Raw genomic sequence first — 21639 nt, 5'->3', positions numbered from 1 at the left:
TGTCAAGTATGTATAGGGGATAAGAAAGCTCCAAAGAGAGGTGATGAGTCACGAGGCACTGGGGTGAAAGGGGTGCCTTCTGGCGGGGTGGGAGTGGAGGGTGGCCAGATACCTCCAGCGTTCCCTTCAGCTTTTCATGGAAGTGAATCATCAAACGAATAACTCACACTTTAAGGATTTATCAATACTTTTTTGTTTTATTTAATCTTTTCCTTTCCTTTGAATTTTTTTCATTTTAATTCAGTTTCCAATCCAATTTGAAATATAGTACTGTGAGATTGATTTCTCTTCAATAATTTATTAAAGTTCACTGAACACATAATCATGTTGTTGCACTTATTTTCTTTCCTAATGTCATTTGACTCTGAAACATATCATTAGTACCTTCATTCCCAGCACCAACCACCTGGGATTTTTAAAAAAATCACACAAGTTATGTATGAATACATCTTACTAAAATGTTCAAATAACACCCATCCTTCACATTTGAAGGGACTTTACAGTTTACAAAGTGTATTCACAGTTATTCTCTCATCTGATCTTCACTAGCAGGTGTTCTCAGCTAATGGTCCATATCTGCGTATCTTTTGAAAGACTCTGGGAGAACAGCCCTGGCCAGTAGACTTTTCTAGAGCAAGTGTGGGCAAGAGAGATGGAGGAAGAGGGAGAAGGTAGCTGCCTGGAGGTGGGAGGTCAGAAAGCAAATCTGGTCTAGTTCCTAATTTAGTTCAATGACCTTAAATCACTGCCCAGGAGGCTCTGAGTGGCTCCTGACCTTGGTCCCACCCTTTGTTACACTCACCCCCTCAAATCAGGTGACTTCTAGATCCCGTACTTGTGGAAGGAGGGTACCCCGATTTGGTGACCAAGGGTATGGACAGGGGTTCAAGGAGGCAGCCACCTAGAGTTAAATAACGAAATACAAACCACAGACCCTGGGGATTGGTGTGAATATCCCATGCCCACAGGTCTCCCTCCCTCCCTCCCGTCTCCCCAACCTTCCCCCTCCCTCCATGCAGCCCATCATAATTAGGGCTAAATAACCAGGTGAGATGCTCCTCTCCATTTCCCCCTATCCCGTCGAGTGCTATTTTATGTGCCTTTGAGTTACTGAAGTCAGTACTTGGAACTCATTTTATCCATATTTCATCTGCATAAATGTGTTGACGTGCCCTTAAACTTGTGGGGTCTCCCCGGCTCAGAGTTCCACGAGAAGAGTCCTATTTGCAGGAAACAATGATGTCATTTCCTGCTTCCCAGAATGTCTCTAAGCTTCTTCCACTGGTCCTACATGCCAGAACTTTTAAGATGAAATCTCTCTGCTCCTAGCCCATCTCATAAATTCTTTGGCAAATAGAGGAGACATTAGCAGTCAAACAGGTAAACAGGATGGACCAGGTAGCTAGTACTTCTGGAAATGGTTGAACTCTACCAAATTACAGAAAAATCAATTTCTGAAATCCCATCTGGCATTTGTGGAATATGTTGTTTCTCTCGGGTAATATATTGGGGGCTTTTTGCATCCAACCGTCTAAATCAGGTGTGACCAAAAAACACTCTCCTGGGTGTCACCTCTACTCTCAACACTTCACTACAACACCACTTCACTTTTTTAAAATTAAAAAAAAATTATTAGGAATTCCCTGGTGGCTCAGTGGTAAAGAATCTGCCTGTCAATGTAGGGAACATAGGTTTGAGCCCTGGTCTGGGAAGATCCCACATGCCGTGGAGCAACTAAGCCCCTGCGCCACAACTACTGAGCCTGCACTCTAGAGCCCACGTGCCACAACTACTGAGCTTGCACGACTAGAGCCCGTGCTCCATAACAAGAGAAGCCACTGCAATGAGAACTCGTGCACTGCAAGAAAGAGTAGCCCCTGCTCACCGCAGCTAGAGAAAGCCCGTACACAGCAATGAAGACCTAACACAACCATAAATAAATAAATAATTTATTTATTTTTGTTGACGTATAGTTAACTTACAATGTTGTGTTAGTTTCAGCAAAGTGATTCAGTTATACATACATATATATCTCTATTCTTTTTCATATTCTTTTCCATTATAGGTTATTACAAAATATTGAATATAGTTCCTTGTGCTACAGTCCTTGTTGTTTGTCTATTTTATACATACTAGTTGTATTCCTTAATCCCAAACTCCTAATTTATCCCTCCCCACCTTTCCCCTTTGGTAACCATAGGTTTGTCTTCTATGTCTGTGAGTCTATTTCTGTTTTGTAAATAAGTGCATTTGTGTCATTTTTTTTAGATTCCACGTATAAGTGATATCATATGATATTTGTACACTTTTGACATCAGATGTATGGGTTTTCCACACATTAAGCAATTCTTGCTGAGTGCCCTACTATTTTACTCAATTCTGATGCTTATCTACCTAGAGGCAGTGTCAGATCCCTCAGGTTTAGGGCTCAGTCCCAGAAGACTGTCCCCACGTCAGATGCCAATGGCAAGGACAGGTTACCTGTGTTTCTGAACCAACTGCCTATAAATTGGAGGTTGCCATGAACTTCTCCTCAGGATTGGTTAATTTCTGTGAGCTAGAGCAGCTCACAGAATTCAGGAAAGCATTTTACTTGCTAGATGACTGGTTTATTATAAAAGGATAAAACTCAGGAACAGCCAGATGGAAGAGATACATAAAGCAAGATAGTATGTGGGAAGAGGCACGGGGCTTCCACGCCCTCTCTGGGCACGTCACTCTCCCCACATCTCCATGTGTCCACCAACGTGGAAGCTCTCTGAACCCAGTTCTTCGGGGTTTTATAGAGACTTCATCACATTACCTGAGCACGATTGATTAGATCATTGGCCATTGGTGATTGAACTCAGTCTCTAGCCCCTCTCCTCTCCCTAAAGGTTCCAAGGCTGGGGCTGAAAGTTCCAACCCCCTAATTGCAGGGTTAGTCCCCTGGTAACCATCCCCCATCCTTACTATTCAGAAGTCATCTTATTAACATAAACACAAGGTAGTTGAAAGAGGTTTGTGATGAATATCAAAAGTCACCTTTACTCCCCTTATCACTTAGGAAATTCCAAGGGTCTTAGGAGCTCTGTGCCAGGTCTACATTTCTTATTACAAATATATATTTCTTATTACAAATCACATAATCACAGCAGAATTTTCCAAAGAATGTTCAGAAACCCTAGTTCCAATGAAAATGATGGATCTGTGATGAAGTAAGTATTTGGGAAATACTTCAATGAACCTAAATAAGATTCATTTCGGCAGGACATCTCAGAGGCTTTAATAAGCCAATAAATATCCTTTGTGAGTCTTTAAAGAAGTTTATAGCTCATAGCCTTTTCCACCCTATTTGACCACAGAACTTGTTTTCTCATGACTTGTCTTTCTAAATTATTGAGTTGCACAGAATATACTTTTTAAGGCTCCTTCAAATGAAAGAAGTTGCTCTAATGTCACACTGTGAAGTTGATTGATGGGAAGATATTCTGGGCCAGATTGGGTGCTAAGGTGCCTGAAATTTTACATTTTGGATGGCTGTCTTTTCCGAATTAGTTTTTTTTTTTTCGGCTTAAATAACAGAAATTTATTTCTCACAGTCCGAATTAATATTTATTTGCTCACAGCAGTCTGCTTCTGTGTTCGTCTTCAAGGGTTCAATATTGCCCCCTAGTGGGTCCAGTCAGATCCTAAAATTTTCTGCGCAATTGTCCTAAATTTGGGAAATGACCTTGGTAGTTTCTACAAAAAAAAAAAAAAAATCTTTTAAAGTCACAAGAAAGATACTACTTTTATCATACCTGATATCACTTGAAAAAATTTATGACACAATAATATGTGTTTGTTTTAGAAGGAGAAAATAAAGGTAAACAAAATGAGGAAAATAAAAATAACCCATAATCTTACCTCAGTGGTTAACCATTACCATTCTAACGTGTATATCCTTTCAGTTTTTTTTATCTACATGCACATAAAAATTCAGACTTTCCCTGCTCCTAAACTAAAAAAAATATTTTTTTCCAGCCTTTCTCTTGCATGCCCATTTTATTTGAACTTCAATTATTAAGAACCTGCTCCTTGAGTATTTTTGGTCCTTTTGAAGGAGCCAGGAGGAGAGAGAGGGTGAAACATTAAAGGGGTAATTCAGGGGCTAAGTAACCCACTATGTTTCATGGGTAATTGCACCAGTGTCTTCCAAGAGGGACATATACACTTTAGTGGCACCAAATGACAACCCTTCCTGGCTGTGTTAGTTTCCTATGGCTGCTGTAACAAGGTACCGCAAACCTAGTGGCTTAAACAATGTGGATTTGTTATCTCACAGTCTGAGGGTCAGAAGTCAAAATCAGTCTCAAAAGGCTAAGGTCAAAATGTTGACAGGGCTGGTTCCTTCTGGAGATTCTGTGGGAAAAATCTGTTTCCTTGCTTTTTTTGTTTTTCAGCTTCTAAAGGCCCCCTACATTCCTTGGCTTATGGCCCCTTTCTCCTATCACATCAAACTCTGGCTTCTATCATCACATCTCCTACTACTCTGATCCTCCTGCTTTCGTCCTCTAAGGACCTTTGTGATTATGTTGGGGCCACATGGATAATCCAGGATAATCTCCCCATCTCAGGACCTGTCACTTAATCACACCTGCAAAGTCCCTTTTACCATGTAAGGTCACATATTCACAGGTTCTGGGGATTCGGATGTGAATAACTTTGGGAGGGCCGCTATTCAGTCCCCCATACATACTGGCTTCTCCCCCTCCTTCTCCTTTTTCTTCTTTTTTTGTTTCGTTGTAAGGATTTCAGGTGAGAGTTAGGTGTTCATTTTCTGGAAATCATGGTCTCTAAAGGCCATGGATTAATCTGATAAATGTGAGAGTTGGTCAGATCTTGCCAGAAAGGCAAAGAAAGCCCACTTGGATCACCTGCCTTGGCCGAAAGCTGCACTTCTGGGATTGACATAAATGGCTTTGACCATTTACTGCACGGGGGGGTACAATCAGGCATTTCTGGCAGGGCTCAGAGCTGGCTCCCAGAAGCTGTTGTGTCCCATCCTTTCCTCTGAGTGTTCCCTCCACCTCTCTGGCTTGGCTGTGTGCCCCCTTTGAAGTTCTGCAGCAGTTGTTGTCTATAAATAAGGCATGCCCAGCACCATCAAAGTTCTGAGATGAAGGGCACGGCTCACTTACAAGATTGTTGAAAGTGCAGGACAGTGTTAGGTAGAGATCCTGCTTTCGTACTTCTTCCCCCACCTCTCCTCAATTCTCCCACTTCCAACTTCATGTAAAAAATACATGAAGGCCCCAGAGAGAATAATCAGAGCTCCGTCACACTTGGCAGACTCTCTCTTGCTTCCTTTTGACAAGAAGGAAGAAGAAGGAAACGAGCATTTGGATAAGAGCCCAGGAGCCCATATCAGTTCAGACTTTCCCCCAGCAGCAGAGCCTCCTGGAGTCTTCTGGTGGTAACACAAAGGGTGACTGCATTATTTGACTCTAAGATGCTAGGTTATCTCACCTCATCCTCATGACTTCCCCCCGGAGTGGGAGTATAAGAATTTCCATCTCACAGAAGGGGAGCTTTCCCCAATTTTTCACTTCTAGGCACACATAGAAAACGGTGATATTTGAACTCGTGGGGGCAGCGGGAGAGGCTTCTTTCTAAGCGCCTCTCCCGTCTCTCTGCCAGAGTCCTGAGCATCCCTTATGGCATCGGTGCCTATTCAGTCCATACAGCAGAAGGCGTATACTAGTTACAGCTGAGAAAGCACGTTTGGGTCTGTGATCCAGGCGTTTGGTTTCTAGGCCCGACTCCACATTAGTTAGCTGTGACTTTAGAAGAGCTGCTCGATACTTCCAAGTATCATGAAACATGGGTGCAATAGCCCCTATGATGGTAAGCCTTACCGGAGCCTTCCTCCTGGCACGGTGGCCCCAGGTAGTCGGAATTCTCAGGGATTGGCTCAGAGTCCCAAGAGTTAATGTTCCAACCCACATGGCAAAATTGCATTGTTTTTTCTGACTTAGCCTCGGGAGTCAGGCAGCATCATCTCGGATGATTTCTGTTGGTTTTAAGTGAGTCACAAGTCCTCCAGGGTTCAAGAGGGGGCAGACATATGCCTCCTTCCAATGAGATAATTGACAAATTGTTACCTTTTGTAAAAACACTGCCACACTATCTATCTTCACAAATAAGCATCTGAATGGTTTTCCTTAGATAGAGTAATAGCTTTAAGTCTTACTGAGCTATTTGATCCATTACTGGTTGTTTTCATTGTTTAACTCTGAAGGCAATCTTACTTGTAGACTTTTGGAGTTCCCCTCATTTTCACCACCCATGTTGTCCCTCATATCAGATATTGGACTCTCTGCTATTTCATCAGCTGTGCAACATTTGCCAGAGAAGGGGAAAACATTTCTTCCATTTTAAAAACAATTTTTCTCATTTTAAAAACAATTTTTCTCTAAGATATAGAATTTGACAGTATCATAACATTCTGCTGCTAAAGCAAGCATTCTACTGGGCTGCAGAAATGTATGACTTCCACGTCACTCATAATTTTAAAACAAGGAGTGAGATACGCTTGGGCATCTCAGTTGGGCTCCTGACTCAGAGAGCAGCATGGTATCAAACTAGAAAAAAATTAATTGCTTTTGTGTTGTTGCTCCCTGCTGACATGATTTATTTTAAATTCTGCTGAACCCAGGAGAAGACGCTGTACTGTATGTAATTCAGAAACTGACATATGCTGTTTTGCCCACATTTCTCACAAATGCTCCAAATTCAGAGAGAAAGACGTTTCTGCGGTCTGGAAACCATTGGATATTGCAACACCTATTTTATCTGACATGGCAGGAATTGAGTTACTCGACATATAAGTGAATTTTCTAAGGAACTGGATGAAATCTATCCTCTTTGAGTGCCAGAGCACTTCAGGAAATGTTGGCTATGTCTGGGCTAGGAGCTGTCTAAAGTGTAGGGTGAGGAGCCATCCTGTTTTCCCGGGACTTTCCCTGTTTTACACTGAAAGACCCATAACCTCAGAAACCTAGTTATAGGCAAACTGAGACAGTTGGTCATCCTACAAGTTAGATATGAACTCGATTTCACCACTTTCCGATTACCCTACGTCATTGGTATGAACCTAGCTATGTTGAGCGTTGTGAGACAGTGATGCCCTCGGGATGACTGAGCATGTGGCCCCATAGGCTCCCAGACTATATGATGCTGGAGTAGCCGGTAAGCTCTGCTCATCCAAATGAGGAACCTACCCGCAGTTCAGTGTCACTCCCAAGTTCATGGACTTCATTAAGTTATTTTCACCTGTGTCACCCAGGGCACCATTGATGGTTTTCAGGACCCTCATCAGGATGGTGCAGGGCACCACAGTTTGGATTCCAGATAAGTGGGGGTCATTGTTATCAAAATAAGTTAATAAGCAAAACTGACTCCGGTCAGAGGCAATAATGATAGATTACTTTTAAGTAATTTTACTCTAGTGGGAAAGAAAATTTGTCTAAAGAAACTATGAAGCAAATATTTTATCCATAGCTTTGACCCTCTAGTGGAACAGATTCATTTCTTCTACAAATCTGAGTGCATATACTCATTATCCTTTGGATCCAAAGTTAATCAGGGGTATGATATTGAACCAGAGAGGACATAATTCCTTTAGCTTTGTTTCTTTATGAAAAAGGGAGGCTAGGAATACTTGAGGAAAAGGAAGGAGGAGGAATTGGGTCAATCCTAGACAGGCGAAAGGGGAATTCACCTGTCTCACCTCACCGAGGAGGACTCTGACCACACAGAAAATGTGAGGGCTGTGGCTGAGGCATAGCTCCAGGGCTAGTCACACAAATGGTGTATCAGGAGAGTAAGAACACAGCTTACTCCAGAGCCCCACTTACCCAGTGAAGTTCTTACTTAGATGGAAGGACCATGTTACTGTCCTGTTCCAGGTTCACTTCCTATCAGAAATATGCCTGTACAACATGGATAAGTGCGTGTCACCCTCAGGAATGTATCCACAGTGGCCTTCCCTGCTTGTGGGCGGTGTATCCTGACAACAGCTATGTGCGTACTTAAGGGTCTGCAACATAAAGCCTTAAAGAGAAACACACACACAAGAGAAAACTGTCAAACGCTGAATGTTGTCATTTATATTTTTTAAAATGAAAAAGAGGGGCTTCCCTGGTGGCGCAGTGGTTGGGAATCCGCCTGCCAATGCAGGGGACACGGGTTCGAGCCCTGGTCTGGGAGGATCCTACATGCCGCGGAGCAACTGAGCCCGTGCGCCATGACTACTGGAGCTTGTGCGCCTAGAGCCCGTGCTCCGCAACGGGAGAGGCCACCACAATGAGAAGCCCACGCACTGCAATGAGGCGTAGCCCCAGCTCACTGCAACTAGAGAAAGCCCGTGCACAGCAAGGAAGACCCAAGGCAGCCAAAAACAAAAAACAAAACAAAACCAATAAATCAATAAATTAAAAATAAATAAAATAAAATACAGATTCTGATAAAAAAATGAAAAAGATCATTGTGTGCTAACCAATTACTTGATTCTGTTTTGTGGTGGACGTAGACAGTTACGTTTGAGCTTCGTATTTTGTGAGAACCGTAATGAAACAATGAATTCCAAAGACAAAAAAAAAAAAAAAGAAATATGCCTGTAAGTTGAAGAGGGTATGATAAAACAATTTTGATAAGAGAAAGCAAAAAAAGAAAAAAATGCATTGAGCATTTTTGGTTTCCATTTAAAACCTGCTTTTGACTTTGGTGGCCCTCATCCATTCCAGAATGTTTTTCCTCAAATGGATTCCCAGGCATTCCTTTCCATTTGGGTACCTACTCTATGTAAGGCACTGTGCAAAATGTTTTGAGGGTACAGAGGGAACATATCATTTTTTTCTTTAAGAAAGGCAGCATCTAGTCTGGGAATGACACGTATAACCTAAAAGTTGCCAGGCATCACCACACTCATGAGGTCACATTTACAGTGGCACCCACATTTTGATGACTTGTAACTCTGTATTTGCCCATGTGGGAACTTAGTTATCTCTCAGGGCCTATATATCAGTTAGAGTCTGAAGAAGTGTGGCCTTAGTGCAAATGTGGAGATGAATCTGAACGGACAGCAGCTAGGCCTTTGGTCATTATGCTTCCTATAATTGGAGATCGGTGAGATGCATTTTCCTACCACCCCTCCCCAATTCCCAAAGCTGTTAGCCCCCAGGAATTCAGAGTGGTGTTGAAATCCAAGGGAAAGGGGTCAGAAAATGACCTGCTCCCTTGACCTCTTTGAGTTTGCTTTATAGGCACTTTTTTTGTGTGTTGAGAATTTCACAAGTTCTTGTAAAAATAGCTTCCTATGGAAGAGTGTCAATGTCTGGGGGTGAGCATGGCTGCCTGCCTTGGGGTGGTAGGGGAACCATGCTCTGGTTGCCTTCAGAGACCCAAGCTCAAGATTTTCTTTAGAATTTCTGTACGACAGGGACTTTGGAGTGTGATTAGATGGAAGGGTTGGTGGAGGGGACTTGTCTGGAGGTTGTGTTTGCATGACAAAACTTAGATATGTGTGTATATTTGAGGGTCTTGAGGTGGATGGAGCTCACAGAGAGGAGTATTTAAGGCTCCCCCAACTTCCATGTGGCAGAGCCACTGCCTGTGGAGTTCTGCAGCTTCTCCTTTTAGGCCTTGGAGCATGAAATGGCTCATTCTACTTCATTTCTTTAACCGTAGAGCCTGATTGCCCACCAGGAAGTTCCTAGAGCACAGAAACCAAAGTCCTGCGTATCATTAGGTTTCTTTTAGTCAAGAGTAAAGAGACACATCTACCCATAAGAAAATTAGGGTGTTTTAGTCTTGATAGCGAGGCTGCCAAAAAGAATTATAAATATCCATTATAGGCTCTTTACTCAAGGATAGATGGGGTTAATCTCTGGAATCTCTTGTTAAAGTAGCAAGAAATAAAACACGAGTTAAGTCTTAATCATGATACTTGACTACAATATAGTAAATGAATCGGATTATGATGTCTCCCCTGTCAGACAGCAAGCACTTTGAGGGCAGAAACTGTGTGATATTCTTTAAAAAAAATAATTTTGGATCATCTAAGTGGTTCATGAATATAATTTTCTTTACAAAAATAAAAATTACCAATAATTTTGAAATCTCCTTTATCTCCACGGAACCTGGTCTGTCACCTCTTCCTTATTTCCCACGTGCCAAGCACACAAGTGTGGCTCAGATGATGCCTGTGGACCTGAATTGGAAGATCTAGAATGGAACCTGAGATTCAGTAGGCAGGAGGGTGGCCCGATGACTGACACCCTAGCTGGCTAACCTGGGCAGGCATCCTCTCTCTACACTACTGGCAGCAGTGCTAGGAAAATCATTCTGCTTGTCGCTCGTTGCCAAGTTGAGATGAACATCAGATTTGGTATAAACTCCCATACTTTCTAGAGGATAGTTCCAGCACTCTTATGAGAGTTGTGCTCTATTTCCATGGATTAAATCTGGTCTTGCTGGGGATGCTTCCCAGGTCCTTTGAGGCAGAGACTCAGGGCTATCAAATTATGCTGGAAAGGCTTCTGTCTCAAAGGAAAGAAGATGAGAGTTTCTTCTGGTCAGGAAACACTGGGCATGGACTGACTCAATCAGGAAGCTGGTGATGTGAGTTGGAGTGTATGGTGGGACAGAGACCAGGAAGTCAGATGTGGACCAGGTAAGGAGGTGGTGCTGACTTCCTAGGTCAGCTGCTTGTCTCATCAAGAGAGTCAAGCCAGTGACTGAGACCCATGGTCTGGGTCCTCATAGAAGGTGATGGGTACAAGTCAAGGACTTCCTCTTGGCCAAGAAAGCAAGGTCAGGAGGGAGGGAGGAAAGTAAAAAACAGGGAGGGCTAGTTGGCCCTTTCTCAGCAAGACTTTGAGTCGATCATCCTCTCTCTGCTTCTTTAGACTGCCCCCCGATAGTGAGAATGCCAGCCCGTGGCAGGCACTTAGAAGCCATTTCTCTTGATGAAAAGTCAGAGACTGCCCATGAATGGGGACCAGCCCTCTGGTGGCCCTTTCTCCTGGGCCTTTCGGTCACTGACTTACTGGCAAATTCTTTCAATCATTGAATGTCTGTTTGTGTCACTGGGTGGACTTTCACTTAAAATTCTTGTCTAGGGCACATGCAGTAAGTGGAGAAAAATGTAGGACACACTTTTTTTGGTCATTAAAAAAAGACCCTGGGGAAAAAGCCTAAATAGCTTGTGTTAATCATTAAACTTGCCCCATGGTCAGCCTGAACTTTCACTTTGGCATAGGTTTGGTCGGGACACAAACGAGTTAGGTGAGTTACAGTCCAACATGAGTGAGTTACCTGCGTGGTAGCTGCAGGCTGGGCTCTAACCAGATAACAGGGCCATCGGTTCTTGACAGAGAGAAACAAGGCCATTTGGAAAGGAAAGATAATTTCTCGCTTGAGTCACAACGAGAGAGAAACAGAAAAAGGTACTGTTGGGTTCAGAAATGTCTCTGCTCTGTGTTTTCTAGGTGTTGCCTTTCTTGCCAATGTCGTGGTGAACAAAGGAAATGGGGGATCTGTAGTAGCAACCTTGCAGCTCTGTCTGTCAAAGTCCCAAAGTGGGGGGAGGCTGGGAGGGGAGGGAGGAAAGGAGAAAGAGGAAGAATGAGGGCAGAGGAGAGAGAGAGAGACAAGGGGAGAGAGAAGACTTGACCCAATGCACACAGCTCTCCTCTGGTTGAAAATATTCTGGTTAAAATAATTAAATGGAGGCTGAGTTTGTTCTTAGGAAGAATTAGTGGAAAATCATATAAAGAAAAATACATGTATTATTGATCTGATTGTTTTGTTTTAAAGGAAAGATGTAGCTCTGAACATAGGGCTTGAAGAAAACCAATGTGTGACTATTTACTTCCATTGTTTTAAGCTTGAAAAAAAATGTTAAAATCACAGTCAGATTGGAAATGGACTCTCCTGTGCTGAGTGTACTCTGTTGGACGTAACAAGCAAATCAGATCCTGTGCTTTTGGACTAAGTAGAAAATAGTCCTGGGTACCTTTCTCTAGGCAGTAGATGTATTTCTGAAAATTGAATGTTTTAAAAACGAATTCTATTCCAAATAGGTGTAAAAATGTAGGGAATTTTGCAATTTAAAGGAACACCTGCTGAATCTACTTGAAAACTTTAGAACTCCTCTTGTAAATGCAAGTAGCCTCCACTCCTACCCCATCCACTGGGGACTTGTTGGCAGGTACAGAGATTATTTGCCTCTGTTTTCCCAGCTCCTAGCACAGTGCCCAGCATATATTAGGTGTATGATAAGTGTTTGTGGAGTTGAATTAACTAGAGATGATTTTATCCATCGCACCAACTTAATCAGGACATACCCATAAGATATGCTTCTTAAAAAAAAATAAATTTATTTTATTTTATTTCTGGCTGCATTGGGTCTTCTTCGCTGCACGTGGGCTTTTCTCTGGTTGCAGTGAGCGGGGGCTACTCTGCACGGGCTTCTCATTGCAGTGGCTTCTTTTGTTGTGGAGCACGGGCTCTAGGTGCGCGGGCTTCAGTAGTTGTGGCATGTGGGCTCAGTAGTTGTGGCTCATGGGCTCTAGAGCGCAGGCTCAGTAGTTGTGGCGGCATGTGGGTTCTTCCCGGACCAGGGACCGAACCTGTGTCCCCTGCATTGGCAGGCGGATTCTTAACCACTGCGCCACCAGGGAAGCTCATACACATAAGATACGTTTATTCTAAGTTTTTTGTAGATATTCCTTTTCTGGGCATTTATCTTGGCTTTTACTTTTTTGAAATGGTATAATTATTTTTTCTGGTCTCAGTGTTTTCTTAATCCCCCTGTATCAGTGAAAGGGATCCATTACATCGATGATAGAAAGTTAACACGTGAAGCCTTGCCTCTGCTGCAGGACACTCTGCAGACTTTGCTGGAACATCTGCAAGGAAGAGGATGGGCAGTGAATGCACAGAACAGTCAAGGCCCAGGCATCACTGTAAAGTTGTTGGGAGTTGTGTAGTCGGCTAAGACTCAAGTTGTTCCAGAAGCTATAACTAGGATGTAAGCCTATCCAAGCCCTAAGAGTATGAAATAGATGCAAGCCTTGGTAGGCATTTTGGGGATTTGGAGGACTTTTATTGCCCACCTGGCACAATGCCTCTGTCCCTTATACAACCTGGCAAAAAAAGGGCACGTGTGGAACTGCGAGTCAAAACTACAAGCTACCTCTGAGCAGGCAAGAGTACTAGGGAAGCAGGTTAAAGCCCTGGGCGTCTCCCAAGCAGGGCTACCATGAGTTACATGTGTCTGTGACTCCAGAAAGTGTCAGTCAGGCCCTGTGGCAGAGACGACAGAAGGAAAGAGTGTCCCTAGGGTTTTGGTCCCAGCTCTAGAAGGTGGCAAAACTCTGATATGCCCCCAGAGAGCAACAGCTCTAGCAGTGTACACAGCATATCACGGTAAGAACTTCCCTTCCTTTCAAGGGGTGGATTGAGAATATGTTCCATCAACCCACATTTGCCATGACTCAAAGGCCCAGTGTGACTAAGTGGCATGCCTCTGTGTAGCAGGGGAACACCCTGTCCGCCAGGCCCCTGCCTCTAGAAATGTGAGTGCTACTAGGTCCTGCAGAATATGTAGATCCTTCAAATGCCCCCTCTGGCAATCAGGAAGCTGATTGAAGCAACTGACCCTTCAGTAGCCACGGCAGATTGGGTACATAGGAAGAGCAGCCACTGTAACACCTGGGTAAGATGGCATATTGCCAAGGATGCTGGCTTGCCCTTGAAATGCAGTGACTTGGTTAATGTAAGTAACGGCATGTCCTATATGTTCTAAACAACACCCAAAACAACTTCCAAAGTGGTCTGGTACCATCTACTGGAGTTTCCAACTGGTGAAGGATTGGTAAATTGATTATATTGGACCCCTCCCTCTGAGGGAGGGTTTTAAATATGCCTTGGTTTCTATGAACACTGCATCTGGCCTAACCCAAGCTTTCCTCTGTCTCTGCACAAACCAGGCTGCCACCATTAGGGGATTAGAGAACCGAGCACTATGTTTGGGTACCCTCATCCAAAAAATAGTGATTGATGGGTCACATTTCAAAGGTCATGATATGCAAGACTGGGCAAAAGAACATGACATGAATGGAGGTTCCATCTCCTCTACAGCCTGTAAGGAGTAGGGTTAGTAACAAGGAAAAGTGCAATATTAAAGCGGCAGATTAAATTAATAACAGGTAAAGCCACCTTGGCTGCGTGCACTAAAGTACTATCCTAGGCTTTAATATAGTTGATCAACCCGTAAAACCTGTTGCCCCGTGTATGAGACTGAGTACCCTTACCAGGACACCCAACATTGTAAAGGTACAAAAGTCATGGGAGAAGGCCATTGCCCTGACGCTCACCATGCGTCAACGCGCTATGCTGCTGATAATAGCACGCCCTATCACACCTTCCCAGGTATCCTAAGACTTTATCTACTGGAATTTACTATGGGACATCCCACCAGGACAGATGAATTACTTCAATCTCCACAGGATCCCATTGTCCTGTTGCCAGCCAGACCTATGGAAATGTACTACATCTGGAACGGAGCCGGCACCATGGGAAAGAGGGGAGAAGGTGCGGTCCTGGTATGGCATATCCCCCAGTCCATTTCCTTATGCCTAACAGTGCTGCCTTCCCTGGCCTTGTATGGTATACACAGCCAGGTCAAGTTTCCAAACTTTCCAACCTCCCCTTCCTCAAGACCAGATGGGCTGATCTGCTTTCCACTGGTGCCATCGTTTGACTGCTGCCTTTGTTCCCTCCATTGGCCTGGAGCACATAGAAGCTGTTACTAAATTCACCCAACAGTCCTTAAATGATAGCCAACAAAGCCTGTCCTGAAGGAACACTGAAATGCCGTAATGAGAAAAGCTGTCCTCCAGCACAGGATGGCCTCAGATACTATCCCTGCCTTGCAAGGAGGCACCTGAGCCATTATCCAAGCAGAATGTTGCGTGTTTGCACCTGATGAATCTGCTGGTGCATCATCTTTATTAAATCGCATGAGGACGCAAGCGAACTTCCTGAGTGATCTGACCACCAACCCAGGGAACTTGAAAAATCAGTGGTTCAGATCATGGAGCTCTTGGTGGAAAAAAATGTTACTTATGTTGGGAATGTTAATCTGTGTTTTCTCTCGCATGTGCCTATACCGTTGCTGTGGCCTCTATCTCCTATGCGGCCAGATAGCTGCCAAAGGAGCCCTCTCCAGGCTGGTGAAACCCTTTGCTGACCTCTCAGGGCACATCTCGGAAGAGGGGGCAAGTGAGATCGTTAGAGCTAGTCATGAGGGGCAGACTGCTGGAGGAGGTCATGCACAGGGCGAGACCACCAGTTGACCTGCAAGCAGACCCCGGGCAATTGGAGGCTCCTCACTCCCTCCCTGTCATTGAAATGTACATTCTGCCCACAGGTCCCACAGCCCGAGCTGTTTTCAAGGATGCAGGTTTCAGAGTCATGTGGTGTTGAGACCACTGGGATTGAATACGTGACTGAATTCCACTGAAGACTCTGTAAACTTTTAAGATTGTGGCGGGTGTGGAGATCTACTCATCTCGCTGACGCCCACGACAAGCCTCCTCGTTTGTAAGTTTTCCTGAAACCTGACACCTGCCAATCTGGAGTGTTTCCCTCTTTTTAAGGTCTCTCCTTTCCCTCTGTGTTTGGGGGCCAGTTAATTTATGAACCAACACAGGGACAGATTACGTGGAGAGGTGGCTCCCAAGCTGGGCCCTGATGCAGGCCAGGAGTTCACTGGGGCACAAGAAAGTTTGGGGAATCCAGAAAGCATCCAGCAGGATCCAAGGTAGAGGCTGCCGTGTGGGAAGCTTGTCCGGGAGACGGTGGGGAGAACAGCTTCGACGCGGTGCAGGGGTCACCTTGGAGAGCAATGCGAGGGGAAGTTGGAAAGGTGGGGGGCAGATCATGGTGGGACTGCAAAGTCAGAGAGAGGGCTTTCCTTTGGAAGCAGAGAACCCTCAAAAAGAAAACTAACGTTCGTGGGCATCTCGTTTGTGCCAGGCCCTGTGTTAATTTCTTTATGTATCTATCGTCTCAGTTAATCTTGATAAAAATCCTACCAAGTGTTCTTATCATTTTTGAAGTGATAGAGGTTTTGCTTTGAATTGAAAGCTTTAAGCAGGAGAAGGGCACAGTGAAGGCAGAGTTTAAAGAGATTGATCCGGGCATTGTGGATTGAGGTAGAGGGACCTGGCGTCATAGGGTCCAGTTTGGAGGGTCCAGCTTTTTCTTCCTGTTTCTTTCCTTCCTGTTTCCTCTGCTGTGAGGATAAGATAATTTCCCCCAAATTTCCGTTAACACCATTTTTTTTCCAACTTGTTACCATGTTTAACATTTGCTTTAACTCTTCACTCTTTTTGTGTTGATTGGTTCCTATAGGACTGAGACTTCCAGAAAACAGAACAAAACAACCCGCACCCCCTCTCCGTAATTGCCATTAACTAGTATTTTGAATCTGGAATTCATTTATTTTAAAAATTTAAGTGTTTATTTAATAATGAATTAAGGAAAGAGGTTATTATTACTTACCCAGCTTAAACATGCATAAAATAAGTCAGTGGGACAAAGGGGTAGAATAATGATAATTTTATGTAAGATTCTTAGATTATTCTTTTCTTCCAAGCTTGGGAAGATGGTGGGTCCCTCTGAAGACTCTAGGGTCATATTGGTATAATTTCCTTAATTTCCCAAGTTTGAACGAAGCAAAGCAGTTGTATATAAGCAAAAGTGATAGTAATTTTTCATTTTGTTTTTATAAATCTCTGCTGCTTCAATCAAAATTGAAAATGTGTTTAATGTCTGAACAGTTTTGAAAGGATTGATTTAAGTGAACAAGATGACTGGCTGGCTGGTCTCTCTGACAAGTATCAAAATACTACTTTTAGCAGGTGAGTTGGATGTGTTTTGAAGGGATTTTGGATAGAATGCAGCAGGTTACCTTGAGAACTAATTTACTATACTTAAATATTACTTTGGGAGGAAGTGTTAAAGTATCTCCCCTAGGTTTAAATTTTCTCTGCTTAATAATTTTTTTCTGTTTAGTAGTTGAGGTTATATATTAAATAGTTATATACTTTAATTTTTAACAGCCAGTGGAAGTTGCTGTTAAGTCTAGAGCTTTTAATAATAACTTATAACCTTCCTTTTATAATTTCTTTTTGAGCCATACAATGCAATTCTTTTTAGATTTTATTACTTTATCTTCCCAAGGGGAGCAGCTTATCTTGTCGTAGTGATTAATGACCAATAAAAATTTCCTTTTCTCGAACCGGGTCTCTAGTTTTCTCAATGACTTTGGTTATCCTCTGTATCTTTTTATGACATTTGTTTTTGATCTTCGTTAGGTAGAAGTATCTAATACACCTTTGAGGGGTAAGCATGAGCCCATCTGGCCAGGGCTGCCACGAATGGTTGTGTCGATGTGAATGATTCTTCACCACTCTTGGTCGTGCAGAGCGCCACCTGCATAAATGTACATGGAAGCCCTGGGCTAGCCAGAGTTAGCGTGGCTTGGGTGATCCTTTAACTTTTCTGATATAGAAACCGAAAAGTGTTCTGTAGACCTCACTGAGGAGCTAACTGATTTTTGCTGGCTTTACCTCGGACAAGGCATGTCCATCCAGGATCATCTTCAAAAATAAGGCATTGATAAGGTCACGCTCAGCCCATAGTCTCTATGCGAGAAGCCAGTCTAGCCTAGTGTGTAAGTCTATAGTGGGCTTTTAAAAAATTCCAGCACTGATTCATGCTTCAGCCCCTCTCTGAGCAGGCAAAGCAAAACTCTAGAGAATGCTGTGTCTCTTTGGGGAGTCATTCTGATCATGTATTCAAAAGGGAGAAACTAGAGGATGATGTTATAAGCAGGAGGACTGAAGTAGGGATAACTTCCAGAACTTTCTCCGCTTCTCTGGGAAGTGGAAATATAAGAAATAAGTGGTAACAGTTAAATATGACCACCTAATTAAAGAGTGGGAAAGAGAGAAGACATTTTATGGATTCAGTTAGGAACCAAATGTATCCTGGAGCCTTTTCCAAAGGAAGTGGAAATTCAGGATTGTCCTCGTGAACACATGGTTTTTGGATGTCTAAGATAAGAAGATCAGTCAAAACTTCCCTTAAAATGGGAGGAAGGTGTGGTCCCCAGACCAGTAACACCAGCAGCACCTGGTTAGAACTGTAAATTCTTGGGATCCACCACAGACCTACTGGATGGGAAACTCTGGGGGTGGGTGCAGCGATCTGTGCTGTATGGAGCCCTTGTGGTGATTCTGAGGAATGCTCAAAGGAAGCTGGTGGATTGAATTTGCACACTGAAGCCAGGGTTTCTCCTACTCACTTATAGTGCCTTGTCTGAGTGTCCACATTGAACCTGAAGAAGGCAGCCTCGCAGGAGGAACGTGGATCACTGTCATTTTTGACGGTAGGTTTGGGCCTTACCGAATGCAAGTTTCTTATTTGTTGATCTAAAGAATCCTAAAGAATGAGTCCTGTTTAAGGACAGATGTAGAAGAGATCTGGAAGGGAGATGGACCAACTGACCAACTTCTGTGTTACCGGATGCCCACATGCTAATGTTACATCACACCATTATATGTCTGTGTCCACTTCCTTATCCCAAGCTGTGGGGTGGAACTCTAGGAACCCTAATGAGATGATACCCATGTAGCACAGAACTTGGCAATGTGACCCTCAGAACCTTGGTTATCTTCCTTGTCGAGAATCCTACATATGGGAGCTTCTAAGCCATGGCTCAGTGTATCCATCTATACCACTGGAAAAGAGTAACTTTGAGGGTTGGAAAATGCTTTCCTGGATTTCAGTGGATGGACCTGAAGAGAGAATTAAGAAAAAAAATAAAGTCATAAAGAAGCACACTCATTCATACAGCCTTTGGAAATGAGAAATATTACTTTTAACCCTTCGGTAAACTCAGGGCCTGCCATTGCCCCCGTGTGGCAGGTTTTTGTGTTACCCTGTGTGGATTACTGCTCTGTTCAGCCTGAGACTCCACTCTCCCTTGCGTTTAGGTTTGGAGCCAGGTTTCCTTTATCCTGCCAATGGCTCTCAGCTGGAGATCCACCTGGTGAATGTGGCTGTACCCATGCTGCCCATCATACCCTGTGACATCTCTCCTGTCCTCCTGGATTTGCCGGTAGTGATGTGTAGGACCAGGTACACCTGCCCCGGGAATGAGAAGGCCAGACAGGATGAGTGCTTTGCTCATCTCAGTAGCTTTCAGTGGCAAATTAGAGCAACTCCTGCCATGATCGCAATTACCAGTATAGTTCCCTATCAGAGCTTTAGGGCTTAAGGGCGGATGAGAATATGGGAAAGATTTTTGAGAATTCCGAGACATTTATAAGGAGGGGTTGGGGGCTGGATGATGTTTCCAGTTTTGTGTGTGTGTGTGTGTGTGTGTGAAGGTCTCTATTGCTATTCAGATTTCAATAAATGGGGCCATTTTGCCAACTATTTTTTGGAATAGGTATAATTGTAATGATTGTACATAAACTAAAAATCAGTTAGAAAGGAAATTCACCTTAGTCCTCAGTTTGTTTGCTGAGTCTGATATGATTTTTACAGGATTCCAGATTATCTATTGTCCTACTTAAGTTTTTGTTGACCTCTAAAGCTTACACTAGTTTGTTCTTTCTTTAATATCTAAGAGATGTTGCCTGAAAGTGGATCACTGGTTAAGAGAAAAAGAGATTGTCATTTCCTTTTGTTTTCTGTTCCCTCTTTCAGGAAAGTTCCCTCTCTTCCATCTCTGCCTATTGAACCAACCATATTGCAAATGCTACCTCTTCCCGGAACAGCCAACTGAGTGTCATCTTTCCCTTCTTTGATAGGGGACAAGTAGGAACTGAAATCCAGCTTTTGAGGAAGGAGCACATTTTAGTCATTCATCCACGGGACATGGATGGATTGTGTATTCAACACATGGGACATGTGTTTGTGTATTCACACACACAAACTCACTTTTTGGGCAATTCATCTTCCTGAAGGGAGGACCTTTCTGTAATTTACACAAAGGCATAGGATGCACAGCCTTAGTGGCCCTGTTTCTTCAGCCCTATGTTTCTCATGACACTTTGTCAATTGCCCACTTTTCAGATTCATCCTCACAGAATTAAGTGCTTTGGGGACAGAGGATGTGATTCACCCACCTTGTAGTCCTTATGATGCTAGCACAATATCTTGCTAGTAGAAGATGCTCAAAAGATGTCTGTTGAACTAAAGTTCCTTATAGCACTGCTGTTGGTAGAGATGATTTCCATAGGTTTTATGGTATATTGGGGCATAGAGTTCCTGCAAGAACTTGCTATGAAATAAGTCAAAGCTCTAACGATTTGTATGTTCTATCTCCTCAATCCCCAAATGCTAATGACTTTAAGATGGGGCTTCCCTGGTGGTGCGGTGGTTAAGAATCCGCTTGCCAACGCAGGACACACGGGTTCAAACCCTGGTCCGGGAAGATCCCACATGCCGCGGAGCAGCTAAGCCCGTGTGCCACAACTGCTGAGCCTGCGCTCTAGAGCCCGCGGGCCACAACTACTGAAGCCCGTGCACCTACAGCCCATGCTCTGCAACAAGAGAAGCCACAGCAATAAGCCCACGCACCACAACAAAGAGTAGCCCCTGCTCACCGCAACTAGAGAAAAAGCCCGTGTGCAGCAACAAAGACCCAGTGCAGCCAAAAAACAAAACAAAACAAAAAAAACCATGCACCAGTGACTTTATAACATCATTTTAGAAAAAAAGAAATAGCACCCTCTTAAATGTACTCATTGATTGGAAGATGAATATCAAATTAAATTAACACTCAAATGTGGGAAAATGTGCATTTTATCATCAATGAAATACTGTCATACTCATTATTATAAAAAAACAAGTCTGCGTTCGCAAAAACAGGCACTGTTGCATCTAAATCAGCAGTGCCCAACCAAAATATAATTCGAGCCACAAATATAACTTAAAATTTTTTAGTAGTCACATTAAAAAGTCAAAAGAAAGAGGTGAAATTAATTTTAATAATACATTTTATTTAACTCAACATATCCAAAATATTGCCACTTCACATGTAATATAGATTATTAACGAGATACTTTATATCCTTCTTTGAATACAAAGTCTTCAAAATCCAGTGTGTATTTTATACTAATAGCATATCTTAATTGGGACTAGCCACATTTCAAGTGCTCAGTAACCACATATGGCTAATGGTTAAACACATTGGACAGTGAAGATGTAAAGATTTAAGGTCATACTAAAGATTTTAGGAGACGTTTTGGAGGGGAGGCACATCTAAAATCTAACTCCTTATTCATCATATTCCCCCTCTCAAAATTCAGATTGAATGGCAGCCTCGAAGAGGCAAAGAAATCACTGTGATCCTCTCGAAAAGAGGAGAGAAGGTCTAGGGCTCTCTTTATGTATATGTGAAGTGTTTATGGGCTGCTGGGGTAATTATTAAGTCAAGAATTTTTGGCAACATATAAAATCAGTGCCTTTTATTAGAAAGAGCCTAGGATTCAGATCCTCCTTTGCCCTTAAACTGTGGTGTTTGCATAC

General features: G+C 43.2%; 1 protein-coding gene across 1 annotated transcript in view; it reads left to right on the top strand.

Moving 5' to 3' along the window:
- Window positions 1–16903: 16903 nt before the first annotated feature.
- Window positions 16904–21639, top strand: part of PKHD1 (PKHD1 ciliary IPT domain containing fibrocystin/polyductin) — a 433598-nt gene continuing 428862 nt past the window's right edge. The window contains exons 1-3 of the mRNA XM_060164227.1: window positions 16904–16955; window positions 18410–18487; window positions 19095–19239. Coding sequence (XP_060020210.1) covers window positions 16904–16955; window positions 18410–18487; window positions 19095–19239 — 275 coding nt within the window. The remainder of the gene's footprint in view (window positions 16956–18409; window positions 18488–19094; window positions 19240–21639) is intronic.

Source organism: Lagenorhynchus albirostris, chromosome 10 (genome assembly GCF_949774975.1).
Source record: "Lagenorhynchus albirostris chromosome 10, mLagAlb1.1, whole genome shotgun sequence".
Lineage (NCBI taxonomy): Eukaryota > Metazoa > Chordata > Mammalia > Artiodactyla > Delphinidae > Lagenorhynchus > Lagenorhynchus albirostris.
This window is presented reverse-complemented; position numbering and strand designations above follow the sequence as displayed.